Genomic DNA, 18,885 nt, shown 5'->3' with positions numbered 1-18,885 from the left:
TCCATTCCACCTGCAAACTGCATGAAAAGTTGCTTTCTCTTTAATGTGGTTTCAAATAAAGACAGAATTCCCTCATTCTGCGGTGTATTGTGAAAGGTTGTTAAATTATGTTAAATTGTCCTTCCTCGTAGTAAAATCGGAAGAAGTGGAAACGTTGAGAATCAGCGGTCTCTCTTGATCTGACTCATTTTGGTGTTACTTTGTCAGTAGTCACGTGTCTCGACGTTTCAAAGCTCTTATTATTTATAGTGGACCTTTGTGTGATGGATTACTCCGGGTGTCTGAGAGGTGGTAAACAAACACTCAGCTGATGTCAGAGGCTTAGTGATGACGATGTCTTTATCAGTCATTCACTCCAGTCACCTGTGGATGATTCAGAGTGCAGCGGACCTGGAAGACAGTACCTGGCACAGGTAAGAAACTGCTTGAATGCAACGACTAAAAAATAGACTGTTGCCTTTGACAAGAAACCCAGAAGGTTTTTGTTCTTCTCCTGATGCAGGTCATTGCTTGGCGCATCGATGAGCATTCTGGAGGACGTCCCTTTTCAGACCCCTGTAGGTCCGCTGGGGGTTGAAATGCAGCTCACGACTGCTCCAGACATTACCGTAACAGATTGCCACCAGATGATGCAGGAAACTGAGGTCCCTCATTCTTAATCAATAAGCTTCCTGTTTTATGTTAATCCATATGTTCATATGCTTCCCTTTACCCCATTTTAGTTTGATGAGACTACATTTTGGCTGTTTTCTTTAGCCTTGAGTTTAATAATTTGATTTTAATGTACTTTTGAAGACAGACAGACGTGAGACTCGACACAAGTGAAGTTACTCACTAATAATCTAAAATGCTCTACTGTGTTGTTTTTTTCCCTGGAAAACCTAAACACTTTTAGACCTTAGTGATTCCCAGTTTTATGACATGTCTCAGTAAGAGAGGAGCAGCTGTAGATTAAATTGAACATTTTTACCTGCAGTATGGATTCAAACTGGAAAGATGGATTTTAACCAGGCAGCAGGCGGTTTGCCAGCCTCCATCCTGCCCACCGTACTGGATGATGTTCAGCAGTCCTCAACAGAGTCACATGCTCAGTCACAGGAGCAGCGACCTGTGGGCCCCCAGGCCTCGGCCCCGCAGCCACAGCCTGAGCTCTGCAGACACCCGCCGGCAGCACCATCGGACCGTCACGTTCTACATAAACGACTCTGATGACGAAGAGGGATACGGTGAGGATAACGAAGCGTCTTCAGCTGAGGGTGTGCGTCGCCGTGCCAACAGCAGAGAGCGGCCCCGGAGTGCCGCACCCAAAGACCCACTCTCTAGAGTCAAAGACATGCACGTCAGACCCTCTTCGCACCACTGTAAACCCGACTCATCTCACTTCATCAGAGGCCACAGACCCACTTCTTCTCTCCCAGACTGCAGACAACCTCCTCGTCCTGTGGAGCAGCACAAGTCACAGCTGGCCACCCCCGCCCCCCAGGGGCAGAAGAACACCAAAAAGAGACAGCGGTCGCTGGGCTCTGTGGTCAGAAAGTACTCCCAAACCACACCGTCAGCTGGTCCGGCCCCATCCAGGCCACAGCAGCAGCGACCCTCCTCTGCAGGGCCCGTTGTCAGAAACCGCAGGAAAAAGGTCCGTTTCTTAGAGGACGACTCATCAGATCACTAAGAGAAAAGAAATGTCCCTCTCCTTCTCCTGAATTTTGTCTGGTTTCTCCCTTATCAGGTCCTGACAACCAGCGGCTCTCGTGGGGTTTTCTTGGACTCTGCAACTGAGCTTCTGGCAGCTCTCAGCCAGGAGGAGAGGGAGTTACTTGAAACCATCACTGATAAAGGATACCCGCTGCGCACAGCTATTCTGGCTCTGCAGAAGACAGGCTACAGGAGCCCACAGAAGGTGAAAACTACAGCCACCAAAAGTCAGCATGGGACCAACTTTTGGTCAAAACCTTGAACCCACAATCTTAATTATGCCCATCAGCCTCTTAAGTGATTGTTAAAGCTCTGCCACCGTAATAAATCCCACAGTGGGTGACTTAAAAGTCATGTGTAGTACATTGGTGTCCATTGTGAGGTCCCAGCTTGTCGTTACAATTTTCTCCTCGTTAATAGGTCTTGAAATACCTGGATGCCAGTGACCGTCTCTGCCAGCTGGGTTATGATGAAGAGCAGGTTGAAGAGGCTTTGGAGATGTTTCAGAACTGTGAGAGCAAGGTAAACCCGACTTGTTTATCTCAACAGCTGAGCTAAAAAGAAAAAGAAACCCCAACAAATACCACTCTTTATGTACTTGCATCAATTAATGCTTAAACTTCTGTTTCAGGCTGCCGAGTTCCTGCGCCTGTTGACTCAGTTTAATGAGATGGGCTTCCAGCAAAGTGCAATCAAAGAAGTGCTGCTCGTTCATGAAAATCACCGCGAGCGGGCTCTTGAGGAGCTCATGACGCGCATGGCTTGAGCAGAACACTTTCTACTTGGATACCGCCTCCAGCCCGACTCGTCATTCAACTCAGCAGCAAGCATAAAGACAATCTCAGATGAAAAAGCACTAAATAACAGATACTCTGTATAGATTAACAGGTTTTTTTCCCTTTTAAATGTTTATTTACAGCTTGATTTAAGAGGAAGGAAAAAAAATTAGAAAATAAGCACTCAATACTTAGTTTTTAAAGAGCAAATGTAGCTGTCATTCCAGCTCGAGGAAGAAAATGATGGTGCAGCGACCAACCAACAGTACTGAAAGTAATGCCCAAGTTGTACTTAATGACGTTTCGGTTTAAAACTCCTGTAAAAAGATTTAAAATTAAAAAAGCTTAAAAGCCACAGTCCAAGTATCGAACAGCTACAGAAATATATACACAGCAGAAAAAAAAAAGACCTGCTAAAGCAGAAACCTGAAGCAAGGCTTTGGAAAAAAAAAAAAGTGTAAAAAAAAAAAAAAGAAGACATTTACATTTTTTTGTAAAACATTTACAGTGAAGTTCCCTCTTGTCCTTTACACCAAATTACCGCTGAGCTGGACAACTCGCGGAGCCAGAGCAGCTCCTTTGAACCATCACTGGTGACCAACGGTGGAGTTGAGCAGTCCTGACTTCACAGCCGATTTAGAAGCCTTCGTGAGGTCTCTCTAGAAAGACAAGTCTCAGTTAATCTGTGAACGTGATAAAGTCTGAATAAAGATCATCAATGCATGTACTTGTGAAAGGAAGCTGTATTCATTCCCAAACACTGTTTTCGTTCAGACTTATGACAAATGCGGTGGATAATTGAACGTTCAGCTAAATTTCTCATGGATTTGTTGTAAAGGGTCGACACCGACCGGTTCCTCATGACCTCCTGCACACGCCGTTATTCCAAATGCAAATCTGTCTCTAAAACTTGTGTTAAATCAATTCTATGCATTATGTTGCCTGTATGCTGGCGTCTGGCTCGTCTTAGAACAAAAACACTAAAAGACAGATCAAAGCTTTTTAATCAAGTTTTAACATCAGGCTCTCAATCATTTATAAAGTTTACACAGGATCAATCCTTTGCCGTTTCACAAATCACATGAAAACTGTACATTTGTCCACTTGGAACCGAAGACACGTTTAAATGAGAACATCTTCATTTATAATCTGCATCTCACAATTCTCAATACCAAATGGTGGTTACATGGTGTTCCATGAGCTTAGTTTTAATATAAACCTTCTATTATATTGCCCTTTAAGTATTACTGCAATAAAAACAAAAAAAATTGAATATTTCCCGTTACATCGTACTTCAGCGGACTCTGCGGTCAAGGACTAGACGTATGTAAAACCCCATTTACCGTGAATTCTGAATAGGAGCCAGCAATAGAGTTAAAGGTGAAGGTGTGATCCTGAGTATCCTGAGGCCTCGGTGTGCCACATGGAGTGTTTCTGTTAAGATGGGAGATGTTTTCCTTGTTGCGGTCTAATGCGCGGGGTGTCCTTCCATGTCCTGGGTTTCGCAGACCAGTACCCTACAACAACACAACACAGAGGCAGTGATGACTTCTTCTTTGTCAGCCTTAATTCAAAGTTCAAACTACAGGAGCGCACACTCTAAAAACTTAGGTGTAAAACGCACATGAACCATCATCCAATCGCATAATCTAAAACTTACACTGTACGTTATTCTCTTTGGAGATATTCAACCGTACTGGCTTAATAGAACTTTAGACTCATCAGTCTAAATGTACATTTACACGTAGTATTGAAATGCTAAGCTCTGGACCGAAGAAAGAAAAAACTACTTTAAACTAATTTAGTGTTCGACTGCTCAATGGAAAAATCAAATAAACTCGATATCATATCCGCTTTGCTTTACTGATTTGAGATAAATCGCAAAGATCACAGTAAAAACGCACCTTGCTGGCAGACAGAGGTGGTTTCTGCATGGAGGACTGGTACATGGTTCCACTGAGGCCTGAACTGAGAAAGCTGTTCGGAGTCGAGAGGGTCGAGGTGCCGTTGAACTAAGAAGACAGGAGAAGAAAAAACAACTGACTCAACATGCTATTTATTAACTCAAGCACAGGGAAGGAGGCGTCAAATGTATGCAATAGATCTCACCTTTTTCACTTTGGCTGGGGTGTTAGTTCCTGCCAGTCGGCGTTTAGTTGGCGTTCTCGCCGCTGTTCCGTACAGCATATCCTCTTGTGTCTGCCTAGTTTTCTTCAGTTGCTGTTTGTAGACAGAATTTTTGTCAACACCCTTTTGTCAGTAGGAAAACAGCGTTTTACTAAAGCAATCCCTTAACGTACTCTCTCAAGTTTCTCCTTCTCCTTTTCCGCGTGGTGCTGCTCCCACTGCTGCTGCACGTACTCCAGAAACTTCTGTCCGTTCACCAGGAACTCTTTGCCATGCTCCTGCTCCCACGCATCAATCTGGGCCTTCAGGCTTTTCTCCAACTGAAACAAACATTTCACGCAGTTTTGTCTGGTTGTCCGTAACATTTTTGTGCCAACAGTGCGCTGGCAGACAGTAATATCAAATGTCTTTGTAGTAATCTAATGCAGAACTATTACAAACAGAAGAAGTACAGACGAAAAAAAAGTTTTAAACACCCCCATCTGCTGGCCAAAAATTTATTTACACCGTCAACCTGCCGTTTCCATTCTCTGCATCGTTTCCTTGACTTCCTGCTCTTAGCAGCCAATTTATCCCATTTGAACTTTTTAATAGAAACATTCGCTTACAACAGCAATCCTACTTAGAGATCTATTCAATAAGCAGAACACATGAAAAATAAACATTTTCTTACCTTAGGCAAACTTTTCTGCAGGTCAGCCCTTTGCTTTTCTTCTTTCAGAAGGTTTCCGCCTCTATTGTTGAACCTTGAAGGGTCATTAGCCCTTCTCTGAAATGGGAAAAACACGCATTCACACCCGACCACATCGGCGGAAGTGTAGAGAGCTTCCCTGGCAAGCTCACGAGAACGGTACTCACGTCAAGCTCCAAGTACAAGGTCCAGTTCTCCTGCCACTTTGTGACTCCCTCAAAGAGTTCCTTGTGGTCCTCGTAGTAATTCTTCAAGTTTCCGACTTCAGCCTCGTGCAGGTTGAGAAGCTCCTCTGTGAAATCATCTGAAAAAAGGAAAACCACGCTTAGCCTGCCCTTTACTGCACACGTTCAAAACAAAAAGGGTTCTGTAACTAAACCAGAGCTATTCACCATCGTGATATGGAACAAAAGCTTGCTGCTGTTCGTGGCTGTAGAAGCATCTCTTCCACAGAACAACCATCTCTGCTCTGATGGCCTCGATGACACTTCTCATGCTCTGCATTTTCAGCACCTCGAGGCGCTGGACCTCTGCCTGGAGCTGGAAACACAATACATACGAAAAACTTGTTACGAAGGTGTTAATGTGGGGGTCTGAGCTGTAATCACACCAGTGTGATCATAGACCTCAGAGGGTTAACAATTTAGCGCAAAAAAACAAAACCCTATAAAAACTATAACTCAAAAGACTATATGGAGATGGGTTTCTTACTGCTTCAATGTTTTTCTTCTTTGATTCGACCATATGCTCGGAGACGGCGTCCCTGTCTTCCTGAGGAATCTGAAGCCTTTCCCACAGCTTCTGGATCTTTGTGCGGAAACCTGAACAAAGGAGGTCCTTCTCAACCTGGCGCTCTTGTAACTGTAGCGAGACAAAACAGCCACACATCCAATTTGTCGTAATTTTGTAGACTTAAATCACAGCGTCAGATTGGCAAACACCTAAACAGAAATTTTGCAAACTGACCTGACTCAAGAGTAGTTTGAGAGCGGCGATGTTGTCGTTTGACAGACAAAACGCCTCCTCATCCTCGCACATCACGTCCATCTCAAAGCTGGTCTCCGGGCGGTGCTCCAGATCTTCCATGCAAACAACGATCTCCTTTTTGATGCTCACAAATTCATCACGACGAAGTTCCTGAAACATCCAAACTAGTTACAAATCCGACAGAAAACAAAAAAATAAGATAAAAATCAATATTTATGAAAAGAAGAACACCACAAGCACCTTCTCTTTGGTTAGATTGTCGAGGTAGGCACGATAAGTCTCGAGTTGCTTCAGTGAGGGGACAGAGCTCTGATCAATGCAGAAGGCGGTGGTGCACATAATGTCGCACAGCTCGCGGTCTTTGGCAACGAGGCCTTTGAGCTCCTCCATTCTCTGCCTCTTGTGCTCCTTCATCACCTCTAGACGGGTGCGGCTATTCTTCTCCATCTGCAGCATAGTGCAGCCATCCTCCTCCTGCAAAGAAATTAAAAATAAAACTATTATAATTCTAGACGACAAAAACATTTATTGTTCAATTGAGCATTAAAAAACAATGTTGCAGTGAAAAAACCTTGACAGTCAAGGCGCAGTTTATTTTCCAAATGATCAGACTAATTTCCGCTAAGAGGGGGTTCGATATTTCAAACGTACCCTTTCAAAATGCATTTTGGCACCACAGACCAGAAGAACACCATCACAGATCATCTTATACGACTATTAATATGAAATTAATCTGTTTTTTTTTTTTTAAACTCTTAAGATACTTGTTATAAAAGTTGTGCATATGTGTGAGATGTACTGTAGTGTGGTTTCTGTATAATGTGCTTTGCTTACTTAGTCCCGCCCCTCCTCTCTTTAAGTGCTATTCTGTTTCTGGAAGTTTAAACCAGGACTTGCTTTGGGTGTGGCTTTAATGGATTAACCCTGTACAGGATCTCTTCTAAATCAGATACTTTTTTTCCTCCCTTTAACGTGAATGTACCTCAAAGGGGGGCAGCTGAAGTTCGCTGCACAGGTCGATAAGTTCATTGCGACAAGTTTCAATGCTTTTCAGTAATCGTTTCTTCAGCTCCTCTTCCTCTGCAATCATAAGGTCCAGCATGACCTACAGGAAACGAGAGCAAAAAATAAAAAATAATAGAATAAATAATAATAATAACGTTAGGTTAGCTGCGTTACGCCAAAAAGAGTGCTAAATTGCGGCACTCACTTTAATGTGCTTGTGAACTTCATTGGTTCTCTGCAGCCGCTGCTCCTCCGGAATCCCTATTTCTTCCCAAATGTCCTGAAGCCTGAATAGCGCCCTGTTGAGGTAGGCAACAGACTCTGCTGCGTGGACTTCACTGCAAAAAAAGTCAAGTGGCCAGGTTAGTTGCAGCTCAATGATTTAACCGTTCAATTATGATGGACCGAGTCAAATTAATATAAACATCAGCAAGGAATCATTTAAACGAGATGGCAAACTGTTAGCAGTCGAGAGCTAACGTTAGACGCCACATACAACAGCTGACCAGCTAACGTCTGCTAGCTGCTGAGAGTAAATCGAATATTAATTGTAACATTATTACAGGCCAGGTTTGGGTCACACGAAACAAACTAAAATATCGCTATCAATCAGATTTACTTAATGCAGGTTACACACACGGGTACGTGATCCAAATGTGTCAAAACGTCCGTGTCATAGCAAAGAGTTGACTTTACCTGAAAATCAACATGAGATCAAAATACACCAATGATACAAAATAATGAAAATCTTAAGTACTGACCTCACTCTCATGTCGCCAACGCAGACAGCAGAAGCGAAATTAAAAACAATCTTCCTTAAAACGTAAGCGGGCTTTCTCTACAAAAACGTAATTAGGTTAATACCGGTGCGGCTGTAGTTGTCTAGCTACCCGTTCGTTGGTCGAGTGCATTTGAAATTTGCACCGAAACAACGTCTGAGCGACGATTGGCCGATTATACTGACGTCAACGGAAGTTGATCCTTTCTCCTGCTTCTTCTTCTTCTTCTCCTATGTTATTCTTTCGGATGCATTACTACCACCTACGGGATTGGAGTGGGGGACAGGATGTTAAGCTAAAATAACCAAACAAAACAAAAAACAACAACAATACATCGTTGTTTTAGCTTTATACGATTCTCTAAACATTTATTTAAACACATTTTCTCTTAGCCAAGAGACATGATATGGAAAAGATTAGATTGTCTGCCTTCCCTACTATCTGAGGAATTTTATTTGACTTCATATTCTTTTTTTCTTTTAAGTCACGTTCTGTTTGTGGTTGGTCAATGTGCGCTTTTGAAGCCTTTGAAGTAGGAGCTGTGTGTTATACGATTGCATTTAAACCTTTGCTCTTTCTTCCATATCTAAATTAGGATTTTTCTTAAAATGCCAAAATCTAATTTTTTGACCACATTACAATCGGACTGCATGCTCACAAACATTTACACCAAGTTGATATGCGTTTCTTAAAAGATGAATTTATTTAATTTCAGTCATTAAAAAATAAGGTTGTACACTCTGATAATGCAATAACATTGGCAAGCTTGTGTGTTTTTTATTTTCTTTGGACACAAACTTATTTTGAGTAGAACATGAAGCAGTTTAAGTGGAGGTTAGCACACATTGGCATTACAAATAAATAAATTTTGGAAACTTGTCAGGAAAAAAACAATGTGAAACTGCAAATCTACAAGCAAAAAAAACAATTTTGTCAGGTTTAGTCTCAGCACGCTAAAATGCAGCCTTTGTTCCCTCATCAGTGATGATACTGACGTACACAGAGGCTCCTGAGAACCTCCTCACTGAACTGGTACGTGAGCTTCTTTTTCACTTTTTTAATCTCTCCTGTTTTACCATAGTTCCTCAGAGCTCGAGCCATTTTTTGATAGGTCATTTTTTTGCGGTTTCCTTTCTGAATACCCCAGTGGGTTGCCAAAGCTTCTTTGTGTTTTGTGGAGAACTGGAAGATGCCCTTGTCCTGGTCCACCCACCAGATGCTGTCACTCATGTCGCCATTTCTAAGCAGGTCCAAGAGGAACTGGTACAGGCGTATTTTCTTCTTGTTGTCTGGAAGGGAGAATGTAACATTTAGATTTTTCCAGACATCGGCCCAGACTTACGAACATGAGGATTTTTGAGTCAGTGGAAAGTTTGCATTGGATATACTCACTCGTGTCTCTCCTGAAAAAAGAGTGGTTGTGGTCGTCACAGTCATCCTCCCCCTCTGAGACCTCCAGCGGGGGACTGATTGCTCTTTGTTCCTCCTCTGTGTAGTAATGTCCCGGTGAGGCCGAGGGCTGGTACTGGTAGCACAGGGCCTGGGTGTAGAATGGGATCTTCAGAGGAAATTTAAAGCATGCCATAATTCTTTTTGTGTTTTGCAATTACTCACTGTCTGGCATTTTTGTTCAAACATTGTCATTGTACTAAAAGAGGAAGTTGCTCTGCCAAAATAGATTTCAATGCTCAGCAACACCACATGATGCTTATGACTTTTTACTGAAAATATCCCTGTCTATCCACACCATGCACTGTTTGTAAAGGTTAGATTATGCTTGAAAACACTTATCTGATGAATACCTAATATTGTCATCAAAGTTATTTGTGAATGTAAAGCATATTTTGATTTAGCTGATACTCAGGAAAATCTTGAAAATTTAACTAATAGAATATGTCCCCCCTTTTCCTTCAGCAATCAGACTTTGGTGAATCACATAATTTTGTAACAGCGCCACAATCGTCACTACAGCACACTAATAAGGATTTCACAGTTAAAACTGCCATTATATCGAATTTAAGTAACTCATCCGCTGAGTAGAGGTTTTGGCTGTTTGGGTGAATCATGCGATCATATCCTTCAGTTAGTAGGACTCATATATGTCAGTGGTCCCACTAATAAATGAAGTGACTGTCTTTTTATGCTTTCGCCATTGTGAACTTCCACACACGGACCTACCTGTGATGACAGGGAGAGAGGAGCGAGCGGAGGGTCCAGGTGAAGGTGCAGAGGATCGCTGCTGTAGCGGAAGGGTTGTATCAGTTGTTGAGATGATACCGCCTGCAGCTCCGTCAGATGATTCATGGGGGAATTCTCAAAGTCTGACTGCTGCACTCGATCAGAGTGGAGGGCCCATCTGTGGTCTAATAAGCGACATACGTTTGAGCTGTTTATTGATCCATCATCTTTTTTAAAATCCAGTCCTCTTACCTTCATAACTCTCCGCCACACCGTTTAGGTAGTTGTACAGGTCCACAGGCGATCGATAATTCCCTGCCTCGTTGGGAATTATTTCCTCTGATGCCTTTGGAGAAATCATTTTTTTTTCACAAAGTAGATCTAAAACCCTCTTGAACATAAGCATTACTTTACTCCTTAACATGTAAAATAATCTATTTTTCACATGTACATAAGAAAGCAAAATGAATAGATAGCAAACAGCAGACACGTGGGTTTGTCCTATATTAAAGGTTTTTGACTCCAATCAAATACATTTATCTTTACTAAACCAAAACTAAACTCTTCATCTTAGATATACCACTTAATAAATTCTCTATGTTCCCAAGCTCCACCAAACTGTAGAACAATTCACAAAATCTCCCAAACTTGGATCAAATTCTACTCTCTTTGTGCATTGTCTAAAAATAAAAATAACAAAACAGAGACACTTACTGATGATATGACAAAGCCATCCATCATGTAAACAAGACAGCATGAGAGTCTCGGCTCTTGAAGCTTGTGATAAAAGTTGACTTTTTCCTATTGCTTCACTGAGAAACACGCAATGTCGACTTCAACAGACAAATGGGAACTGAAAGTGAGAAATAAGCTAAGCTGGACCTTATGCGGGCGACATTCATATCATCCAATTGTCAAATTCATATGATCAGCTAGTTCCTGATGGCTATCTGTCACATTTAAATACATTTCCTGTAAGTTTAAGAGATATTTAAAAACATGATTTATTTATTTTTTGCATGTTTATTTGAGTCAGGCTAAAATGTTTAAAGATATTTATGTAAAATAGTCGTTCAAAAAAAGAGTAGGTGCCTTAAATGGTGCACCCTTATGTGCTTCAGCTCTCCAACTCCACTCTTCAACTCTGCCAGCCCAAGGGGTGTTGTTGTGATGTAAATAGCTCACCATCTCTTCTGTGTTCTCACTTTTATTTTTTTTAACGTTTGACTTTATCTCTGAGTGGAAAATGTAACCTCTTGAAAGCTGCTGTGTATAGCACAATACGGTTGAATTGTTCTTTTTTTAAACTGTGCAGTTTCAATCACAACAAGTCTCCTGTATAAGTATATGTAGGATTTTTTAAAATCTTTTTTTCTACTTATTGCACACAGGAGGTGAAACCAAAAGTGAAGTTTGGAATAAGGCTTGTTCCCCTTTTAGTCTGGCATTCTGGGCTCAATAGAGGAAGTACTGGCCATGAGAATGAAACCTGTGAAAACATTACTGAAATGGTCGGAGGCTCTGTCTCCTCTGTGTTAGCTCCCAAAAATGTTGGGACGCTGTGAAACATTTAGAGAAGAATTTAGGCAAGGATTCGCAAATCATAACTGAACTGAAAATTGTACAAACACGGTATATCAAATGGTGGGATTTGAGAGATTGAGTGCTTTTTAAAATCATGGCTCACTGTGGATTCAGAAAAGCTTAAATGGGGCAACAAACAGTTGGGAAAAGATGCTTAAAAGACAAAAGTCTTGCTGGAAACTCTCACAACTAATTAAGTTAGTTGGCAACGGGTCAGTATTGTGATTGGTTAAAAAAAGAGCGTCCTGTGGCTCAGTATGTTAGAGGTTAATGGTAAGGGGGTTCACCACTCTTGTTTTAAGAACAACATTTTTACATATGAACATTTCAAAGAGTTTTAGACTGTCATCCTCCACAGTAAATCATATCACCCAAAAAGTTGTCAGTAGGCATGGAAACAGGGGCGAAAGCAAACATTGAAAATAAGACAATAAAGAAGACATTGAGCTGCTGAGCAACTGAAATCCTATCTGGAGCAAGAATTGGAAAACATTTAGATTTCAAAACTTGTTGTTCTTCTCAGTTCCTAGGCCCTAACACAGTTAGGGGAAGTGATGCAACCCAGTGGTGAACGTGCCCCTCCATCCCATTGTTTGTGAAATGTATTGCTGACATCAAATAAAAAATGAGCAGATATTTTTGAGAAAACAATAAGATTGATCAGTTTTAATGTTCAATAATTTGTTTACAATTTGCTTTAAGATTAAATGTATAATTTTAAATGTTTTGCATGATTTTCATTCAGTTTTGACATAAGTATTTTGTATCCTGCTGGACATTAGAGATTACAATCCCCCTTTTGTCATGTTTTCAAAAGTTAACACGCTTCTGCCTTGCCTCAAAACTGTTCAGTAAACCAAAAATTTTTTGTACGGCTCAGCTGGAATGGAAATTTACCAGAAGATGTTGGTTATGATGAAACTGTCTTCTGCACCACGCAACGAAAACGAGCCCCTATGTGGGGTTTGTTGTGGTCTGCCTGTTAGAGTTTAACAACTGAACGCGAATCAACAACAGATGCTGATTCCATTAAAAGACGGAGGGAGGATTATTCCCCCTGTATGACTTAGGAGAAACTCTCTTCCTACACATGATGATCTACAGTGCAGCTAGTGCAATTCAAATACTTCCTCTGTCTCCATCTGCTGGAAAGAAATGCTGGACTGTCCAGTATCTATGCTAGACTGAGTTCAGAGGCATAAAGGAGACAACCAAAATAGCTCACCGAGGCCCAAATTTGTTCATCTTTTGCCACAGAATTTGGTTCTTTTTGGAGATGGCAGAGACGACAGGAGAATGAGGGCTTAGATGATGCATCCGCTTTTCATATTTCCACGTAGTGCTGTATATCCCCCACACCGCAGACAGTGACAGCCGCGGCCAGGCGCGGAGACCTGCTGTCCCGTGGAATTATCTGGGCACCGAGGCGAGATACGCATGGAACATGGCTGCGATGAGGACTTTAACCGTGGCAGGTCTGTTTTTGGCATTTTGTGCGTTGGGACTGATAGCCGTGGCGATCAGCACTGACAACTGGTACGAGACTGACGCGAGGCGGCACCGGGAGCGCTGCAAGAATTATTCAAACAAAAGAAACGACCCCGGCTACATTTACATCTCAAACAACAATCTTCCACTTCGCATGCTGCCGAAGGAGAAAAATGTAGAGCGGAAGGGCTCCAGTGTCAGCGGCGAAACGCTGCTGCGGGCCAAGCGGCACTTCTTGCCTCCTGCCCCGGCCATGGAGTCCCTCTGCAGTCGGCATTTCAACTCCACCATCACAGGACTGTGGAGAAAGTGCCACCGAGAGGGATTTGACTTGGAGACAGAGGATTTGATCTTCAAAGGTTTGCTCACAGGCGTCATATTTGTCTTATAATGTGTTTGCGCCTGACATTTGTGTGTGTGGCGCTTTCGGTAAATACTTTGTGTACCGATGCGCTATCCAAGGTGCTGATGCTGCGCGCAGACCCTTAAGGCCTACGCAGCACAACACGGAGTACAGTTACATTGCAATCGACGTGCTGCTACCCCCACCCCCCACCCCAAACACAAAAGGGCGAGCTGTAGTAACAAAAGCTTCGAGATGCGTAGAATAAGCTACTCTACAATAGTGTGGGTGGATGGGTGGGTGGGTGGTGGAAGGGAGTTGGGTGCTTTATTTGGGAGGGGGTGGCAGCAGAGCCTTGTCATATGCTCTTCATCTCATGTCGGTGCTAATGCCAGACATCCTCTTTGTGTTGTTTACATCCACAGGATTGGTTCCGCGCTGCACACCAATAAAATACTACTACTCATCGTCAGCGCTCCCCAGAAATCTGCCAATCAATCTGACGAAGACTATCAGGCAGGATGAGTGGCACGCACTTCGTGAGTTTTTTTTTCTTAATCTGCGGGATTGATGTCGATAAACGTGGCCCTGTCAAACACTCTGTGTTGTGCGTTTTGCAGACCTCCAGAGGATGACTGCCAGCTTCATAGGCATGGCCATATCTATCATCCTGTTCGGCTGGATCATAGGCGCGCTGGGCTGCTGTCAGGAGCATGATCTGATGCAGTATGTCGCTGGACTCCTCTTCCTCATGGGAGGTAAGATATACTTTACGTAAAGAGCGTTGCCCTGACTCACCACAGAGGGGCAGTGTGGTCTTTGTTAATGAGAGAGGTAAACTGATGCATCAGAGGAAATGAAATGGGGTTGCTGACATGTCTCACTTGCTTTGTGTTTGCTCTCCATCAGGGACTTGCTGCATAATCTCCCTCTGCACGTGTGTGGCCGGGATCAACTTTGAACTGTCCCGCTATCCTCGGTACATGTTTGGAATACCAGAGGACATCAGTCATGGGTATGGCTGGTCCATGTTTTGTGCGTGGGGAGGACTGGGCCTCACACTGCTGGCTGGCTTCCTGTGCACTCTCGCTCCTTCCCTCTACCCTCCACACTCCCCTGTGGTGCACAAGCCCAGACAGGAGAACGGCTGTGTGTGACAGGCCACGGTACATTTAACAGACGCCTGTCACATCCTGAAACAGTCAGGAACCCTGTTCCAGAGACAATTTTTTTCCAGGGACTCAAAGCAGAGGGAACCTTTACAAGGCTTGGCACAAAGAAAACTATAGGACACTGATTCCCACTCACATGAAAATGGTAAAGAGGTGACATTTGACTGATTTTCAGTTCCTCTGGTGCTTTTTTGTCTGTCCCTCTTGATGAATGAACTGTTCCGTGTCATTGCTTGGTCTCCGAGAGGAGAACATAATTTCTTCCTGTAAAATCTGTCAGTTTGAAAAGAAAAAGATTAAAAACAAACACTGGCAGAAGATCAATAGCACAACTTTGAAATAAACTGTATTGACAGTGAAACTATGGATGTCCATCATCACATTTCAAAGGGCAACTGTATATCATTATGTACCCATCCAAAACAAAATACATATATGTACTTTTTGAACTGTATGTATGCAAATGCATTTGTGTTTATTCAAGGGAAAATATGAGCATTAAGACCAAACTGTGTTTGAAGGAAATGTTTTGTTGTTCATGAGGTTTTACTCCCATCGAAGATATTTTTTAAAAATAAAACGGCCATGCAAAACATGTTTTCTGCATGATACATTAAATAGACATCGTATAAATGTTTTTGTTGGCATCATAGACTGTGACACGAGTTCACTGGTGTGTAAGCAGGCAGAGGCCAAACAACAGACTCAAAGCTTTTACAACATATTAAATCTGTGACTGAACATGTCTCTGTTGGTGTTGCAAGAAGCTGTTTAAAGGCCTCCGTTTTATGCAACCACCCCGGAGCACTTACATGTGCGAATGTCAGTGACCTATACTGACAAAAATAGATCAATCCAAATAAAAGAGTGAAGGAATGTCTGCAGTGAATCAGATTTTTTTTTACACGTTAGTCACACAACAAGACATGAAATCCTGACTCTACCCAAAGCAATGCAGTCTTTTACACTTGCTGTACAGATATATCTTTTTCAAACAACCAGCTTCAGTGAGCTGTAGCTTCAAGTTTTAGGAACAACTCAAACAATTTCCGACAGCACAATTCAAATGGCTTTACAGATTTTTTTAGGTTTCCTCTCCTTAACTTCTCTTCTTCAGTGTATTGCTCTGATATTGGCTATTATCTTCACAGAATCATCAAAGCAGCTGAAATCTTTAAAGAAATCCTGGCTGCTTGGTAAAAATCAAACTGGAGCTGCATGGTGTTTCAGTGAGATAACATGAGGTCATGACATGATACGTTAAATAAAAATGCAGAAAATATATAAAATCATCTGCACTATCTGTTCAGAGACCTGAATCCTAGCAGCTCTAATCTGTTTTAGTTCAAGAGCGATAGCCCATCATTAGTGACATATACACTTTTTTTTTATCATCACCATCACGCAAAATTTGATCAAATCTGTGTGTAGACAACTTAAATAGTTGCAGTAGATCAATTTACATGTTAAAATCCATTGTCAACATTTCTGCTTTCACATTGTAATGCCATCTGCTAACAATGAATCAAACACCTGTGTCTTTAATGAGGAGAAATCCTGCAAATCTACAGGATGTGCGTGTCCAATTAAAAAGCCATTTAACGTTGTTGGTGATGCTCCTGCCTTGATTTTGGCTTAAAGTGCATTAAATGTCATGACCTCAAAGTGTGTTTTGCATGTAAAACCCATAATCTGCTAAGTGAACTTTACTGTGTCAGATGAGTACAAAGTCTATTTAGGCAGGCCTGAAAGTATATTTATTAAACCATTTTTCCTTAACCTGATGCCACAACTACCAAAAACAACGAAAAAACCTGAGAACACAAAAAGTTCTTTGGAAAACACAAGAAAAATTAAACAACAACGCAGAAAGTACTTTCTTTCTGTTTTCTGGTATATTTACATGTGTTCTTTTTGTCTTGTTGCATCAAATGTTGTGTTTTATCTGTTTTGTGAGCCTTTGTTGAGTTTGGTTGTCATGGGTACTTCTTTCTTTTTTTTAATTTTTTAATTTTTTAATTTTGTTGTATTTTTGGTTTTATTAGTGTGTTTTGTCCAGTGTTATCGGTTGTATGTTGAGTGTTTAATGAAAAGTTGTGTTTTTAAAGATTTTTGATCCATGGCTCAACAATTTCATTTGAATTAAATTTTTCTTATCTTTATTTATTTATTTCCATCTTGTGAAATGTAGTAAGCTGCATGCAGGTATGGGGGCTGGCGCTGTCACCTATAAGGTTCCTGGTTGAACCTCAGTTGTGGCCTTCATGTGTGGTGTTTACATGTTCTCCTCATGCCACATGGGTTTACTTTAGGTACTGCGGTGTCCTCCAATTGTCCATGCATGTTTGGTCAATTGGTAATTAGTGATTCTAAACTGACCATAGGGAGGAGTGGGATTATTCATGGGTGTTTATCTCATTTGTACCTGTGTTTGCCCTGTGGTGAACTTGACTTCAGCATCCCCGTGAGCCTGAACAGTGTAAAACATCTCTAGAAAATAAATCAATGTAATGCTGTCATGTTTTGTTGCAATAACAGATTTCTCTTTGTCTACAGGTTTATTGAACTCTTTGATAAACAACTAAATATAAAATGGGCTGAATACCAAATGATATTAAAGAGGAAGGCTGACTCGGAAGGCTGAAGCATCAGACCTCAAAAACATTAGCCTTGTTTGGCACCTCCCTATATGCACTATGCTATCCAAAACAACTTCTTACAGAATATACGAATACAAAGACAAAACTAAAAAAAAAGTTGGCAGCATCAAAGTCAAGCATCCATTTCCAGTACATAAATACATATATTTAATGCATAAATCTAACAATTCAAGATACCCCATGACAAGCTTGTTATGTATTACTTTCCAACAGGCCCTGAGACCCAAAGGCAGTCTAGTGCCAATATACAGGGAACAAACTTTGCAATATACCTTTTTAATCATACTCTTACTCATATTATTCAAATACTCTGTTGGTATTATATTAGAAACGACTTTGTGTCCCCCAACTGATGATGACTTTTCTGACAAATTGTTGTGTGTCCACCTTTATTGTTTTGTTTTGTTCAGTGCTGTTATGTTTGCCTGTCAGGATCCCATTAGTATGTCACTTTGATTCACTTTTACTTCACAATATTTGGAGGCAAAAATGATTCTATCTAAACCACCCATCCATCCATTTTCTATACCCGCTTAATCTGTCGGTTGGGTCGCGGGAAGCTGGAGCCAATCCTAGCAGTCATCGGGCGAGAGGCATGGTACACTCTGGACAGGTTGCCAGTCCATCACAGGGTCACTCAGAGACAAACGAGACGAACAACCACACACACGCTCACACTCACTTTTAGAGACACCAATTAACCTAACAAGCATGTTTATGGATGGTGGGAGGAAGCCAGAGTCCCCGGAGAGAACCCCTGCATACATGGGGAAAACATGCAAACTCCTCCCAGAAAGGCACTATCTAAAGTAATTCAAACAAAATGTAATACAAGCAACCAGATGCCAGATGTTGTGAGTCACTTGTAAGCTATACTTACACATCATGCTACAGTGAAATTGAAAATCGTTACATTTTCAAATTGGTCATGCTGGAAACGTTTTGTCAATGCTTTTTTTACTAAAGTGAGAATATAAATGAAGGATTACTTGTAAATACTGTGTCTGCACAGAAGTAATGCTGCTGTTTTGTTACATCACATCCGCACAAGATGTAAAGTAATTTTGAACTTAGGTTTATTTCTTTTTGGCATTAAAAACTTAAGGGTCCATTTGACAGCGACACACTTTGCCTGATGAGAGGTTCCTCAGCTGTCTTCTGAAATGTCCTCACTAAGTTTGTTTTGACTGGTTTCTGTATTTTTTTCCATCTCCAAGACACAACGAAAAGAAAGTGTGTATTGTAGTATAGTATTCACAGCAGTCATAATTACAGCAGGATTAGTAGCACATGTAGTGTGGAACAGCTCTCCTCACAGAAGCATGCTGCTTTAGGGCTTTGTGCTTTTGTGCTCAGCACAGAGAGGGGTCAAAGTATTCTCGGGTCAACTCTGGTCTGCA

The 18,885-nt window shown here is 41.6% G+C and overlaps 4 protein-coding genes across 5 annotated transcripts; 2 read left to right on the top strand and 2 right to left on the bottom strand.

Moving 5' to 3' along the window:
• The first annotated feature begins 507 nt into the window (after positions 1-507).
• On the top strand, positions 508-2,494 carry LOC140307229 (uncharacterized). Its single transcript, XM_072386013.1, has 5 exons — positions 508-644; positions 977-1,636; positions 1,730-1,900; positions 2,116-2,217; positions 2,327-2,494. The coding sequence occupies exons 1-5, from the start codon at positions 522-524 to the stop codon at positions 2,459-2,461; spliced, it is 1,191 nt and encodes a 396-aa protein (XP_072242114.1). The 5' UTR covers positions 508-521; the 3' UTR covers positions 2,462-2,494.
• Positions 2,495-2,983: 489 nt separating this feature from the next.
• On the bottom strand, positions 2,984-8,212 carry LOC140307227 (protein regulator of cytokinesis 1-like). The gene is made up of 14 exons (XM_072386012.1): positions 8,043-8,212; positions 7,487-7,619; positions 7,259-7,381; positions 6,517-6,750; positions 6,256-6,426; positions 6,001-6,150; positions 5,682-5,829; positions 5,457-5,593; positions 5,272-5,367; positions 4,772-4,918; positions 4,581-4,691; positions 4,376-4,483; positions 3,815-3,988; positions 2,984-3,130 (listed from the first exon to the last, which is right to left on the bottom strand). Exons 1-14 carry the CDS (start codon positions 8,051-8,053, stop codon positions 3,059-3,061), a joined length of 1,815 nt encoding a protein of 604 aa, XP_072242113.1. The 5' UTR covers positions 8,054-8,212; the 3' UTR covers positions 2,984-3,058.
• Positions 8,213-8,785: 573 nt separating this feature from the next.
• On the bottom strand, positions 8,786-11,148 carry spi1a (Spi-1 proto-oncogene a). 2 transcript variants are annotated; one of them, XM_072386015.1, is made up of 5 exons: positions 10,953-11,148; positions 10,491-10,584; positions 10,239-10,423; positions 9,453-9,600; positions 8,786-9,349 (listed from the first exon to the last, which is right to left on the bottom strand). In XM_072386015.1, exons 1-5 carry the CDS (start codon positions 10,977-10,979, stop codon positions 9,039-9,041), a joined length of 765 nt encoding a protein of 254 aa, XP_072242116.1. In that variant the 5' UTR covers positions 10,980-11,148; the 3' UTR covers positions 8,786-9,038. The 2 variants fall into 2 exon arrangements, with proteins under 2 accessions (XP_072242116.1, XP_072242115.1); XM_072386014.1 differs by having other exon boundaries at positions 9,453-9,618; positions 10,953-11,145.
• Positions 11,149-12,936: 1,788 nt separating this feature from the next.
• On the top strand, positions 12,937-15,420 carry tmem276a (transmembrane protein 276a). The gene is made up of 4 exons (XM_072385230.1): positions 12,937-13,669; positions 14,079-14,192; positions 14,274-14,411; positions 14,563-15,420. Exons 1-4 carry the CDS (start codon positions 13,267-13,269, stop codon positions 14,808-14,810), a joined length of 903 nt encoding a protein of 300 aa, XP_072241331.1. The 5' UTR covers positions 12,937-13,266; the 3' UTR covers positions 14,811-15,420.
• Positions 15,421-18,885: the final 3,465 nt, after the last annotated feature.

This window comes from Leuresthes tenuis, unplaced genomic scaffold (genome assembly GCF_036924035.1).
Source record: "Leuresthes tenuis unplaced genomic scaffold, fLeuTen1.0.hap1 SCAF_5, whole genome shotgun sequence".
Lineage (NCBI taxonomy): Eukaryota > Metazoa > Chordata > Actinopteri > Atheriniformes > Atherinopsidae > Leuresthes > Leuresthes tenuis.
Note: the sequence above shows the minus strand (reverse complement) of the source record. Positions and strands in the feature narration are given on the sequence as shown.

What these genes read in the sequence shown, in the direction of transcription:
- LOC140307229 (XM_072386013.1), top strand. Translation starts at nt 522, where the DNA reads ATGAGCATTCTGGAGGACGTCCCTTTTCAGACCCCTGTAGGTCCGCTG. An exon ending in TCAGAAACCGCAGGAAAAAG is followed by an intron (nt 1,637 to 1,729) that starts GTCCGTTTCTTA and finishes CTCCCTTATCAG; the next exon opens with GTCCTGACAACCAGCGGCTC. An exon ending in TTCAGAACTGTGAGAGCAAG is followed by an intron (nt 2,218 to 2,326) that starts GTAAACCCGACT and finishes CTTCTGTTTCAG; the next exon opens with GCTGCCGAGTTCCTGCGCCT.
- LOC140307227 (XM_072386012.1), bottom strand. An exon ending in TGCAGAAAAGTTTGCCTAAG is followed by an intron (nt 4,919 to 5,271) that starts GTAAGAAAATGT and finishes TGTTTGTTTCAG; the next exon opens with TTGGAGAAAAGCCTGAAGGC. An exon ending in CCCCAGCCAAAGTGAAAAAG is followed by an intron (nt 4,484 to 4,580) that starts GTGAGATCTATT and finishes CTGTCTTCTTAG; the next exon opens with TTCAACGGCACCTCGACCCT.
- spi1a (XM_072386014.1), bottom strand. Translation starts at nt 10,979, where the DNA reads ATGATGGATGGCTTTGTCATATCATCA. An exon ending in CTCTCTCCCTGTCATCACAG is followed by an intron (nt 9,619 to 10,238) that starts GTAGGTCCGTGT and finishes TTTCCTCTGAAG; the next exon opens with ATCCCATTCTACACCCAGGC. An exon ending in TTTTTTCAGGAGAGACACGA is followed by an intron (nt 9,350 to 9,452) that starts GTGAGTATATCC and finishes TCTCCCTTCCAG; the next exon opens with ACAACAAGAAGAAAATACGC.
- tmem276a (XM_072385230.1), top strand. Translation starts at nt 13,267, where the DNA reads ATGGCTGCGATGAGGACTTTAACCGTGGCAGGTCTGTTTTTGGCATTT. An exon ending in AGAGGATTTGATCTTCAAAG is followed by an intron (nt 13,670 to 14,078) that starts GTTTGCTCACAG and finishes TTACATCCACAG; the next exon opens with GATTGGTTCCGCGCTGCACA. An exon ending in GGATGAGTGGCACGCACTTC is followed by an intron (nt 14,193 to 14,273) that starts GTGAGTTTTTTT and finishes TGCGTTTTGCAG; the next exon opens with ACCTCCAGAGGATGACTGCC.